The 13,215-nt window shown below is 37.6% G+C and overlaps 2 protein-coding genes across 2 annotated transcripts; both read right to left on the bottom strand.

The window, feature by feature from the left end:
• Positions 1 to 754: 754 nt before the first annotated feature.
• On the bottom strand, positions 755 to 1,304 carry LOC119768970 (the record flags this gene model as incomplete). Its single annotated transcript, XM_038260815.1, has 2 exons — positions 755 to 1,030; positions 1,161 to 1,304. Coding segments are annotated over 2 exons (420 nt in total), but the record flags the coding sequence as incomplete, so codon positions are not given.
• Positions 1,305 to 1,543: 239 nt separating this feature from the next.
• LOC6045555 (mitosis initiation protein fs(1)Ya) lies at positions 1,544 to 9,924 on the bottom strand. Its single transcript, XM_001862872.2, has 4 exons — positions 9,756 to 9,924; positions 9,478 to 9,699; positions 8,727 to 9,410; positions 1,544 to 3,006 (listed from the first exon to the last, which is right to left on the bottom strand). Exons 1-4 carry the CDS (start codon positions 9,771 to 9,773, stop codon positions 1,816 to 1,818), a joined length of 2,115 nt encoding a protein of 704 aa, XP_001862907.2. The 5' UTR covers positions 9,774 to 9,924; the 3' UTR covers positions 1,544 to 1,815.
• Between the last annotated feature and the right edge of the window lie 3,291 nt (positions 9,925 to 13,215).

The raw sequence follows: 13,215 nt of genomic DNA, 5'->3' as shown, positions 1-13,215 counted from the left end.
AGTGGAAGTATCTCAAGCGACGAAAAAGCAATTTGAGATGGAGCTCAATCCGGAGGAAATCAGGGCCAGGTGGCTGCGGAAGCTGGAAACCAGTTCAACGGTGACGGAGGCAGGCGGTGACCACTTGCGGCCACATTCGGCAGCGCATGTTTACGGAGCGGGTTGGATGATCCCAGGATTTGGGTGAGAGCGTTCTAGGTTTGTCCTTATTATTGTACTGCATTTAAATTTTAATTATATTTAACAACCAATGCCCACTACTTCATTCGTCGGTGGAGTATCCCATCAAACCCTTTCCCCTTCCAAATCCGGATATCTTGGAGGTCGTCTAAGTTCTTAGGCATCTCTATAGGGTATCCAATCATCACATCCCTCCCCCACTTCCTCCGTTGATCGTGAGGAGTCGACCAAAAGGAAAAATGAGTGGTAATGTGTCATTCGGCACATTCCTGACGCATTTGTTTTCCTTATCGGCACCATCCTAGCTATTGCGAGCTTTATGCTCGGCTAGAGTACGGTCAACTATACTAGAAAACCTGAGAACAGAACTACAATAGATACGCAAGTGTCGCAGTGGTCCGTGTCTGTTCACAGTATTGAAAAATGATGCTCAACATTCAAACGCGTTTTTCTCAAAACGCATGGTTTGTATTCATGATGCTTTTTGACATGTTGGCGTCGATTTGGCCATATTTCATTTGATTGGCTTGTTTTTTTTTTTTTGATTGATTTTATTGCATTTCACTGTTTCATTTTAATCTGATTCGGCTTCAATCTTGCAATCGTACATATTCAGGTCATCATTATGGCCCCGTGGGTACGCATGATCAAGAACAACATTCTGCAACTCCATTCGGCAGCGCAACTTTTGGTCGGGGGTCAGTTTTCTCAAATGCGGTAGAAGGCTTTCGAGGATCGTTTCATCTTCGTCCCGTTCCTTGTGGGTCTTGTTCTCGATATCTAGAAGTCGTTCAGCATGGTTGTTTTTCGTCGTTTTCATTTTTTTTCTCGGGAGGGGGCGCACATTCGTCTGTAGGTGGATTAGAAACCTCAAACGTCGTCAAGGTACTCTTCATTGGTGCTTCCGTCTTCCTGGTTAATCGGTTGAAGGTTGCCCGTCATGTTTCTTGGTCGCATTTGATCACGTACAAACGTCATGCTGGCGAAATGGGCCCATGTTGTGAGGTTTTCTCAGACTCGTTAGCGGCATCTCCAGATCGTGAAACCGGAATTTTCTGCAACTCTCGCCGGTAGGTGTCCCGCAAAGCCTTCCACCTTTTTTTCGGAAAAGTGGAACAGAATCGTTAAAAAAGATATAGAAAAGTTGTTGTTGTTAGATTAAAAAATAAATTCTATCTATATAATTAAAAAAACTAACTCTTAATTTCGGTTCAAATATAAAACTTAAACAATCAGGTGGGTCAGTAAGGTGAGAAAGGCAAAACCCCTTATACAGCTAGGAAAAAGAAAGAACCCACTAAATCATCACCAAAAAAGCTCAAAATTCGAACTTCTAAAATTGTGACCAAAGACAAGACAAATAAATTCTCAATTCGTTAATACGTTTATTCATCAAATATATGGGACACAATATGGCACAGCTTAAAACTACTTACAAAAGATTTACTTTACTTCTTATTAGTTTTGCATTCCTTTCCTTTCAATGGTAAAATAAACAATTCAAACGCGATCATCAAAAAACTGAAAGAAAGGAACACTCGTTCACCGTTCATTGCTTCGTCCGCTTCCTCTCCCTAATATTGCCCATTTTCCCGCTTCCGTCCACAATCCGTCGTCACCGTCGTTGTCATCCATTCAAAAATCACTCCCACTTTCACTGCGACTTTCGTTCCTCATCCGCTCGATCGGTTTCCGTCCCTGAATGCGCTTCCGCTTGGGCAGCGGACTCGAACTGGTCCGATACACCGGTGCCACCGTCGGATTGTTTCCACGCGATTCGTACGGCCGCGCCATCGACCGACGTCTCTTGATGCCACCGCTCGAGGATATCGCGGAGAATTCGTCCGATCCGGAGGAGGAGCGCAGGTTCGGGCGGTTCGCTCCGGGGAACTTGTTTTTGAGGAAGCCGGCGAAGGAGGCGGCTTTCTGGGCTAGCGTTGAGGTCAGTTTGGTGGAATCGTTGGTGGTGTTGGCGGTCAGGTCGTCTTGGATGTCTTGGCGGGAGGCCAGCCGGATCACGCTGGACACGATGGTCCACAGCTTGCCGGTGCTGGGGGCGCCTGGTGAGTCTAGGTTGAGTTGCTTGCAGGATTTTGATTTGGCTGGGGGTGGTGGGTTGGCTGGTGGAAGGAAGACATCGTCGTCGGTTTCCTCCGAACGGCCCAAGTCTTTGAGGGCTGAGCAGCTGAAGCTGCGAGGTGGCGGAATGGCACCGCACGGAGTGGACCAAACGTCGTCGTCAGCTTCGTCTTCCGATTCGGGCCGGGGTACGACGCCGAGTCGAGTCACGTCCGGACTCGTGAACGAAATGACCTTCTTGAGCATTCCTCCGGCTACTTTCGGAGTTTCCTGGTAAGAACTCGCCATAGGTTTCAAGAATTGAATCACCACCGGTTCGGCGTCCCCCACCTTCTCCAAGTTCTCCTGGTCCGCGGTACTGTTCAGCGAGTCCACATTCTGGTGCGTTTCGTAATACTCGGAACCCGCCTCAACGCTGCGGTCCTCCAACGTGCTTGCATTGCTGCTGTCCTCACTTCGCGCTTTCACCCCCAGCCGAACCATCTTGGCAGTTCTGTGATGTCCGGAAGATGCGCTCGAGCAGCGCTTCAGCACCGGCGTCGTTCGCAGATCCAACGCACTCCGGGCAGGGCTTCCGCTGATGCTGCTTCCGCCCGTCGAGTTGAAGCTCATCTTGCGTTGTGTTCCCGGTGCCACCAGCTTGGAGTAGCCGTGCTGGGCGATCGCCCGCTGGATGCTCTTGGACATGACCTGGCGCAGCGGTGTGGCGGCCACGGCCTTCGAGCGGCTCCGGATGATGGCGCGGACCTAGGAGTGAGAGAAAAATAGTATTATGTTTTAAAAGACACTGTAAAAACTTCAAATAACAAAAATTCAAATCTAAAGTTCTAAAAAAATACCGAAGGAGTTTGAAAGACATTCAATGTGAAAATTCAATAAAGTTTAGAAATTCAAAATTTATAAGGTTCTATAAAATTTAATTCTTAACATTCAAATTAGAATTAAAATTTCAGTAATTAAAATATGTAAAAACTAAATAATACAAATTTTAAATATTCAAAAATATTTTTCTTTTCATTTTCCTCACGAAAATTTCCTGGCATCACTGACTCACTCCAACAAGCGCTGCTGGTGGCCACCCTTTGTTCTTTATTTGCCTTCGCTCGGTTTTCTTCAGCCTTCGATTGGAATGGGTCGTCAAAATTCAAACGTCAAAAGACTTGGCCCGTTTGTTTTTTTGATGGCGCTTGCTAATTATTTACATGTTTCGGGATTATTTTTCAAGTGAGTGACTAACTAATGTGCAAAAGAACAGGTTGCCGGTAGTTGGAAGCAAGTTTATATCTTAAAAGCGCTTTGAAATCGTTAGCGCAAATGAAAAGATATTGATGGCGACTTTCGTTAAGCAGTTAACCTCTGATCTTGCGTGTGGATGTGTGTGCCACCAAATTGATGAGAAATGGTCTCGACAAATAGAAATTATGATCAAAGTGCATTAAATTTGATCCTTTTGGTCAGTAAATTGCATAAATTGCGTGCTTACTTGAGGCGGTGCTGTTGCTGGAAGTTTATAGCCTTAATAGTATTTTTTACCTTTGATTGAGCACCAAATTCTTCATATGACGAAGATTAGTGTTTGACTAGAAAGGGTATGTTTCCCCTACAAAAATTCTTAGAAATTAAAAATACAAAACTCAAAAAAAATCAGGTACAGTCATCCCACCTATTCGGAACGGTTTCCAGATCGGCCAATGTTCAAAAAATCATAGCAAATCGATAATTGAACTTAATGATTCGCTTTTACCTTCATTTGAAAGCTTTTCTTGCGGTCTTTCGAATACTGTATCAAACATCTGCAAATTTTAACTTTTATATGAAGTTTTTGAAGAATTACTTTGACCCTTGAAATCCACAAATTCGGAACACTTTTTTCTTAAGAATGTAAACAAACTTTGGATCTCTCCAGGAGTACATATTTGTAACAAAATAATGACTTCACACACTGCAACCAGTGAAACTCAAGCTAAGTGATGTTTTATCCATGGTTTGATAACTTTTTTGTGAAAATATCAGTTAAATTCAGGTGTTCCACAATTGTGGGAGGCACAATAACATCCCACAATTATGAAACAGGCCATTTGGAGGCAGTGTTTTGCTGCTCTGGACAAAATAGTCTTGGAATGATGTTTTTTGTTCAAAAAGTCCTACTTTTACTAGTGAAATAGCAAGATAATGTCCAAATGAAGGTTCTAAAAATAGTAAGGTCGACAGAAAAGCTACTTTTGGCATGCTATTGACAAATTATCATAAAAGTGTTCCGAATTTGTGGGTGTTCCGAATATATGGGATGACTGTATAACAAAATCTTTTTTTCCAATTTCAAGTTGGATCCATAAACCCATGTTGGAATTCGACTGAAAAGAAAAACAAAAGCTTTGCTAACTCGGGAGAAAACTTGTAGTCCTTTCCTCTTCTCGCTCGCGCTCTCGCTCTCGCCACGAGGGCCTCGTGCTAGCCGGTCGCTGGGACTCGCGACGAGAACTCGTGAGTGAGGAATTAATCTCGCGAGAGCGCAAGAATTCCAACACTGCTAAAAAAAAACAAGAATTTGATCAAAATTCAAAAATAAAAATAAGTCTGAATAAAAATTAACCTAAAAATTTCATAATTCATTAATGAAACAATTAAAAACATAAGAAATTCAGAATTAAGGAAATGTCAAAACCTTAAAATTCATCAATTAGAAAATTCAAAAATTGACAGAAGAAAAACAAAATTTATTTATATTCTAAAATCCCAAAATTTCAAAAAATGTAAAATTTCTTTAAAAAACGTTTCTTAATCCACCATTAGGTGGGTGGTGCCTTCCTAACATTTGCAAAGTAATAATGAAAATAAGTTTATGAAAAAAAATTATACCTGATACAGACTTTTCCAGAAAACATGCAGACTCTCATTTGAAGCAATGTGGAAACCGGGCGTTTCGCATCTGGCGCGACTCTCGCACGTAAACAAAAGGACCCGGCCTTTTGAGGTTATGCAAAAAATCACCCTTTTTTGTATCTACAAAAATCTTTTTCTTTGCATAACTTTTTAAATACTTTACTAAACAAAATAAAATTTAATAGGGTCTTAGGGGACCCCAAAACGAACAGAATAAGGCGGATCCGGCCAAAATCGGTTCAGTCAGTTCTGAGATAATCGTGTGGAAAAAAATCGTGTCTACACACATCCCCACAGACATTTGTTCAGAATTTGATTCTGAGTCGATAGGTATACGTGAAGGTATATCTAGGAGGTGTATTTAAGAAGTTCATTTTTCGAGTGATTTTATAGCCTTGCCTCAGTGAGGTGAGGAAGGCAAAACATAAAAGTAACACACCGGAATTACTGAATTTTTAACTTTAGGCACATACAAATTTGAAAATGTAGCATTAAAAAAAGGAAACATAATATATTTAAAATTAAATAAATCTTAAAATTTAAGTTTAAGATCAAAACAATTTTTATTTATAGATTAAACAATAATTAAATCATCAAATATTTATTTTTTGCGCATATTTCAGGATTCCACATTTTTTTTAAACTCAATAATAATTTAAAAATAAAAAAACGAAAATTTTTAAAAAATAAAAAAAATATTCATAAAATTCTGAAATCACAATTTTTTTCGATCATAAAATTTTAAAAACCTAAAACCTTAATTCATTATAAAATAACAAACTTCAAAATACAAAAAAAGTAAGGCCTCGGAGAATATTTTTCAAATTTTATGCCAAGCCTCCCCTCCCTTCAAAATTGGTCGGAAAAGTATGCAAAAAAATCTTAATATTACTAGACATAGAAGATTAGTTTTTTGTGAAATTTCGAGTTTTTTTACGAAAAACAATTTCTTCAATGCTTGGATATTTTAAAAACTAATAATTTCATAACAACCCAAGTAACATTTTTAAACCAACTAGCCACCACCAAGTTTTATTGAGGTTTTATTGTAGCATCTTGATTGCTTAATAGTTTTATTTGAGCATTCACCGCAACCAACAAGCAAGAGCTAATTAATAGGTTCTAACAGGGTTTTATGCCTCGGACATATAACCGGGTGGAAATAAAAAGGCATGGCAATGCCATACCAAACGGTTTTATCGCATGCTTTGTTAAAACCTAGGGTGTTGTAGCTGTCAAGTGCCATTAGGCATGTAAAAAGCTCACTTAAAACTAGAGGCTCCTAAAAGAGCAGTTATCGCGGCCAAATAGCAGTGCATAAAGATGGCGCTAAACGCGTGCTCTACACTCAACCCCCGGTGGTTGGTCACTTTTTCATTTGACAGTTTTTTAGTTTGTACCCCGTTGGTTGGTCAAAGTCAAACGAAAAAGTGACGAACTGTCACTTTTTACATGGCGCTCACGCACACTATCAAAACAAACGTTTCATAGTGTGTGTGTGAGCTCCGTATAAAAGGGGTGTCAAACTAAAAAGTGACCCCGTTCGTTTGACAACAGTTGGTGTCAAACCATCGGGGTTTGAGTGTAATTGAATATGATTGACCGCCATCTTGATTGAAAAACTAGAACACTAAAAAAATTGATTTAAATTTGATGAAAACACACATTTATGCTGAATTTCTGGCATGATTAATATAGCGATAGATGTTTAAAGATATTTTGAACATTTTTTTTTTCAAAGAATTGCAATAAAATATTTTTGAACATTAAACACCATGATTACAAAATATTGATTTTTGATTGAGCGAGTTGAATTTTTTGGCTCTATCTCCCCTACATTTATCAATAAAATTTCAACCGCAGCTGAATTTGAGCCATCAATTGCGAGAAATAAGCTTTCAAATTATTTTGACTACCTCAAATATCTTTTATTTATCATCGCCATTTTTGGCAACGATCTCCATAATTTCATTTGGCAAGACGAAGACTTATTTTTGCCAAAATAAAACCTATTTGGCATAAGACGTTATGTCATTTTTCCCTAACTCCTGACTAGGTTTTAACAAAGGTTTTATCAATGCTTTGAGGATGTTGTTAGGATTCAGTTGTAAAGCCTTGAACTCCTATGTAGGTTTTATAAATAGGCCGTAACAACCTTTTGCGGAGGTCCTTTTGGGTTTTAAGTGGGGTTTATCAAGGTTCTGGGGAGTTTGTTACGCCTAAGGGGTTTTAATGTTGGTTTTGGCTGATAGGTTTTATAGCGGTTGTGACAGCTTTGATAAAGCCTAAAATGTTACTTGGGAACTGGGCAGGTCTAAAATGCATTTTGAAACACTTTCATTCAAATGTTAATACCATGGCCTGTTATTTAAATTTTAATACTTTTTTTTTATTTTTTGGTAAAAACTTCAAAAAATATTTTCGTCAGCCTAAAAGTCAAAATAAAATTAAAAAAAAAGAAACGCAAAAAATATAAATTCAGTAAGTAAAAAAAATAATTAAAGAATTTTGTGCCTACAAAATTGACAAAACGTCCAAATTTTAAAACATTAAAAACAAAACAATCTTGCACCTTGGAATTAAAATATCATACAAAAGTTAAGTAAATTCAAAATATCTAAAAATTTAAATCTTACAGTAAGAAAAATAGAAAAAAAAAAACACGCACAAATTCTTAAATTTTGGAATACAGAAAAAAATTCTAAAACTCTACAATTGGGTCCTAAAATGAAGCTTAGATTGCTGATATTATTGTTTACAGCGATAAAGCTTATTTTTCTGAGTACAATGACCCTATGGACAACCACAAAGAGTTTAAAATGGATTTTTAAATCAATTTTGAAAAATTCATCTCGCAGTCCTTCTTGACAGAAAAGCTCCTACTTGACAGCTCGTTCCAAGGGGGCCATAGTTAACCCATCGAAAAAATGTTGTCTTGTTAATTTTTGTTGCATTCAAATGAAAAAAAGTGATCAGAAATGGTTTTTATCGTGTTTTTTTACCGTTGTACATAAAAATTTACATAGGGCTTTAGTAGCCAATTGAACAATTATAATTTTCCAGCATTCAAACATAAAAAATCTAAATTAAAAAAAAGAAAATTTTAGGTTTTAAAATAAAAATCATGAAATCCTAAAATTCAAAAAATCTTAAACTCAAAGTTTGAAAATAAATAAGATTAATCATAAATTACAAGAATAAAAAAATTAAAACCTCAAAAAAATTAGGAACTCAAAAAATTCAAAGCACGAAAATCAAAAAAAGAAATGCTCTAAAAATTATAAAAAAGAACAACAATTTGAAAAATAAAAAAATCTCAAATCATGCAATTTAAAAAATCTTAAATTTTAATCTGCTTTTTAAAATCTAAAAACTGAAATGTGAAAATCATTAGATTTTTTAAAATTTTTAAATTCAAAAACTCAAAAATTTAAAAACATTAAAATTTAAAATGCTAAATTCTAGTGTTCTAGATTTCTAAAATCCTAAATTCATAATTCCAAATTAAAATTTCTAATTCTTTACCGCGTTCCCTTCGAGCTCCGTACATAGCTACAAACAGAAAACATTCGAACAACACTAACCTTATGAATCTCATAATTCGTCGGCGAAGCCGGCGTTGCTGCCGCTGGCCCTTGCTGCTGCTGAACGTGCTGCTGCTGTTGCTCGCTTGTACTATTCGCGTGAATGCTCGACATCTGTCCCATCGCACTGGTGTACGACTCGTTGTAGCTGGTCATCTTGTGGTGATGGTGATGGTGCGGCAAACACCCGTGCATCATCGGCGTCGACGTCGTCCGGACAAGCTTCTTGGCCGGGCTGGACGGCGGAACGAGCATCGCCCCTTCCGAAGCGTTCACCGCCGAGATGTTGTTGGTGGTCGAGAGCATGCTGTCGAAGCTTTGGCGACTTTTGCGCTTCCAGCGCAGGTTGATCATCGACAGGGGCGTCAGCATGGCTTCGTTGACGGGTTCGATGTCCTCGGGGGGGTCGGTGATGGCACGTAGTTCTTTGGATATTTGGGGCGTGTTGGCGGTGAGCTTCACCTTGATGGCCGTTGGAGGGGCCGAGTTGTGGGTGGATCGTTCCGAGGAGGTGGCGGAGTTGTTTTCATCAATATTTTCTTTGTTTTCTCCTTCCGCGGCGACATTCTCCAAGATCGTTGGGATGTGCTGGCTGTGCTCGAGGTGGCAGGCTTGATCCGAGGCAGGACCGTGTGCTGTGAGGCAGCGAGCGATCGACTTGAAGTCGGCGGCTGTGTGGAAGACCTGCAGGGAGAGAACCACATCTTTATAACCTACAAAACCATTTGAGAGTTGACCCGTGAATTCCTACCTTGGCACACCGATTGCACCGCAGCGGCAAATGTTCCCGCAAGATGTGCTCGACCAGCACGTTACTCGCGCTGATCTTCGTGTCGACTCGCAGCGGGAACGGTCTATTGTTGCAGATGTAGCAAATCTGCCGGATCGCCTTCACGTCCTGGTGCTGAACGTCCTCGTGCTTCTGACGACACTTGCCACAGCAAAACACCTGCGCACAGGTACGGCACTGAACCTGCGAAAAATATCCGATCAAACCCCGTCCAAATTGCTCCAAAAATATGTCCTCACCTCTTTGGGGATCTTCATGGTTGACGCGACGATCACAATGGACGAACGCTGTTGTTAACACTTCTTCAATCTCTTTGGCTGAGGTTCGTCCCCTCTCGCTACCGTAGCTTTCTGCTTCTTTGGCACGCGAAAGGCGACCTCGCGCCGGCGTTGGGCTAACTTTTGGCGCAACTCCTCGATGGATTCGCGCTCCGGGGCGTACGAAAGGTGCAGGATGCCGCCGTAGAAGTTTTTCGCGTCCAGCAGCTTCTTGGCGCGCCGGGCACGCTCGAGCTTTTCGAAGCGCACGTGGAACACGTCGGTGAAGGGTTCGACCTCGACTGGAAAGGGGGGGGGGATGGAATTGGAAACGCGCGTTATAGTCTTTTAGTAAGGGTGTGATACAGACATCCCACAAATTTAGGAAATTAATTAACCTTCAACCTTCATTTGAAAAAAATGCTCGAGATCTTTCTCTTGTTTAAAAGACCAACTGCAAACTTTTAAGTTTTGTATGAAAATTTTGAAGAATAATTTTGACCCTTTAAATTCACAAATTCGGGATTTTTTTCTAATCTAATCTAATCTAATCACACCCTAGCGCACAGCACAGTTGCGATTAGTAGGTAACAGTCATTGGTCACCAACGGCGCCCGCCCTGTCAGTTTGTAGATCTCGATTTTAACCCTCTACAACCTAACCAAAAAATAATTTTTGAAAATTTTAGGTTTGAAAGTTGAACTTGATTTATGTGACTTTGACAAAGTTTAAAAAGCAAATTTTTTAGGGGTCAACTTTGGCTGTATTTTTTACTAACATTTCCTATATTTTAGGTAAAAAGAAGTATGCAGTAATTTTTGTAGTGTGTATTATGAAAAAAATAATTTTGTAGTGTCCCAGACTATGCCTCTATGCATTTTTTTACAATTTAAATAATATCGGTGCCATTCTATAGTGAGCAATTCTCTACAAAATCGGTCTTATTTCTTCAATTTTTTTTTTAATCCGGCTGAAACTTTTTTGGTGCCTTAGGTATGCCCAAAGAAGCCATTTTGCATCATTAGTTTGTCCATATAAATTTCCATACAAATAATACAAAAAATTATGTATGAAAATTCAAAAATCTGTATCTTTTGAAGGAATTTTTGATCGATTTGGTGTCTTCGGCAAAGTTGTAGGTATGGATATGGACTACACTGGAAAAAAATGATTCACGGTAAAAAAATTGGTGATTTTTTATTTTACTTTTTGTCACTAAAACTTGATATGCATTTATTTATTTATTTATTTTTATTTGTTTTATTTTTTTTTATTTTTTCATATGTTTTAGAAGACATTAAATGCCAACTTTTCAGAAATTTCCAGGTTGTGCAAAAAATCTTTGAGCGAGTTATGAATTTTTGAATCAATACTGTTTTTTTCAAAAAATCGAAATATTGGTCGCAAACATTTTTCCACTTCATTTTTCGATGTAAAATCAAATTTGCAATCAAAAAGTACTGAAGTGAAATTTTGATAAAGTGCACAGTTTTCAAGTTAAATCAATTTTTAGGTGACTTTTTTGAAAATAGTCGCAATTTTCATTTTTTTTTAATTAGTGCACATGTTGGCCCACTTTTGAAAAAAAAAAATTTTAAGAGCTGAGAAAAATCTCTATATTTTGTTTTTTGGAACTTTGTTGATACGACCCTTAGTTGCTGAGATATTGTCATGCAAAGGTTTAAAAACAGGAAAATTGATGTTTTCTAAGTCTCACCCAAACAATCCACCGTTTTCTAATGTCGATATCTCAGCAACTAATGGTCCGATTTACAACGTTAAAATATGAAACATTTGTGAAATTTTCCGATCTTTTCGAAAACAATATTTTCACAATTTTTAAACCAAGACTAATATTTAAAAAGGCGTAATATTGATTTTTTGGCCCTTTTGAAATGTTAGTCTTGATATTAAATATAAATTTTTTTCGAAAAGATCTAACTAACATTTCAAAAGGGCCGAACATTCAATATTACGCCTTTTTGAAATGTTAGTCTCGATTCAAACATGTTGTTTTCGAAAAGATCGGAAAGTTTAACGAATGTTTCATGTTTTAACATTGAAAATCAGACTATTAGTTACTGAGATATCTACATTAGAAAATGGTGGGTTGTTTGGGTGAAACTTAGAAAATTTAAATTTTCATGTTTCTATTTCTTTAAGCCTCTGTATCTCAGCAACCAGAGGTCTAATGTCTCTTAGGTCTTAGACAATGTTATAGCAAATTTTCTGAACTTTTTTAAACTGTTCGAAATTTTATACAAAAAAAATTTGACCCGGTTTTTTTACGGCAAAAAAAATAAAAAAGTATAAAAATTGAAATTACGAGCCATGGTTTCAACATTTAAATGAAAAAGTGTTTTGAAATACATTATACACCTGTCCAGTTGTTTTGCCATCACTAGTTTCCAAAATATCAAAGTATTGACGAAAATTTTATTTTTTGCGAAAAATAATATTTTTGCGGTGTACATTGGAATTTTATAAAAATTCAAAACAATTTTTAACTAGCCCAAACATGCTTAATATGATTATCAATGCAGAAAAATACATTTTAGATTGTTTTCAGTTAATTATACTTCTATTTTCATGGAAATTAAGTTTTTTGGAAATTTTTTTTTTGATTTTTCAGATTAATTTTGAAGGGAGGGAGGGCGACATAAACTTTGAAATATATTTGCAACGGCCTTATACAAAAATTTAAAATTGACGATATTTTGTATTAAAAACGTAAAAATATTTTAGTCTTTTGCTAAAATTAAATTTTTGACCCAGTTTACTCGTTTAGCGAGCCTTTACAAAAAATTTGAGCCGATTTCTGCCGTTCTACGCAGAATTGTCCCATGTCATTTTTGGACGATTCTGACATTTTATCATTTTCAAGCTAAGTTTTACGTATACTTTCAGAAAAACACATAAAATCTAGTTCTTTGTTCAGAAAATCATTGAAAACAACACCAAGTCTGTTTGTCCCATCGTTGTACTGCTACGCATAATTGTCCCACCAAGTATTTTCTTTCACGAAATTATCAGTTTTACGAAGAAATGTGTCTTGTTTATCTATTGTATAGCAAGAGGATTACAAATAAGAGTGATAAACTGCTAACTGGGATGATTAGGGACTTATGGGGTGAATAGGGAACCACGGGACAATTATGCGTAGAAACACAATCAACGGTCGAAAAATTTCAATCGCGTTTTTCTCAGTTGCACTTTTTTGAACATGGGACATCTCGGAAATAATACAACCAAATGTCTTATTTTTTTATTAATAGTTGAACACATACTTTTTATTGCCTTGAAAAAAGATTTACTAAAAGCTTAAGTATGTGCTTATACCAACCCTTTACATTTTTGCCGATTTACACCTTGAGGGACTCAGAACTGACAAAATGCAAAAAAGTATCGGTTTAACTTGTAAAATCACATTTGAATTTCCGAG

The sequence above is a fragment of the Culex quinquefasciatus genome, chromosome 3 (assembly GCF_015732765.1).
Source record: "Culex quinquefasciatus strain JHB chromosome 3, VPISU_Cqui_1.0_pri_paternal, whole genome shotgun sequence".
In the NCBI taxonomy this organism is placed as follows: Eukaryota; Metazoa; Arthropoda; class Insecta; order Diptera; family Culicidae; genus Culex; species Culex quinquefasciatus.
This window is presented reverse-complemented; position numbering and strand designations above follow the sequence as displayed.

Coding starts and splice junctions, on each gene's coding strand:
- LOC6045555 (XM_001862872.2), bottom strand. Junction 9,411..9,477: donor GGTGCAATCGGTGTGCCAAG/GTAGGAATTCAC, acceptor CTCTCCCTGCAG/GTCTTCCACACAGCCGCCGA. Junction 3,007..8,726: donor CGAATTATGAGATTCATAAG/GTTAGTGTTGTT, acceptor TCTCACTCCTAG/GTCCGCGCCATCATCCGGAG.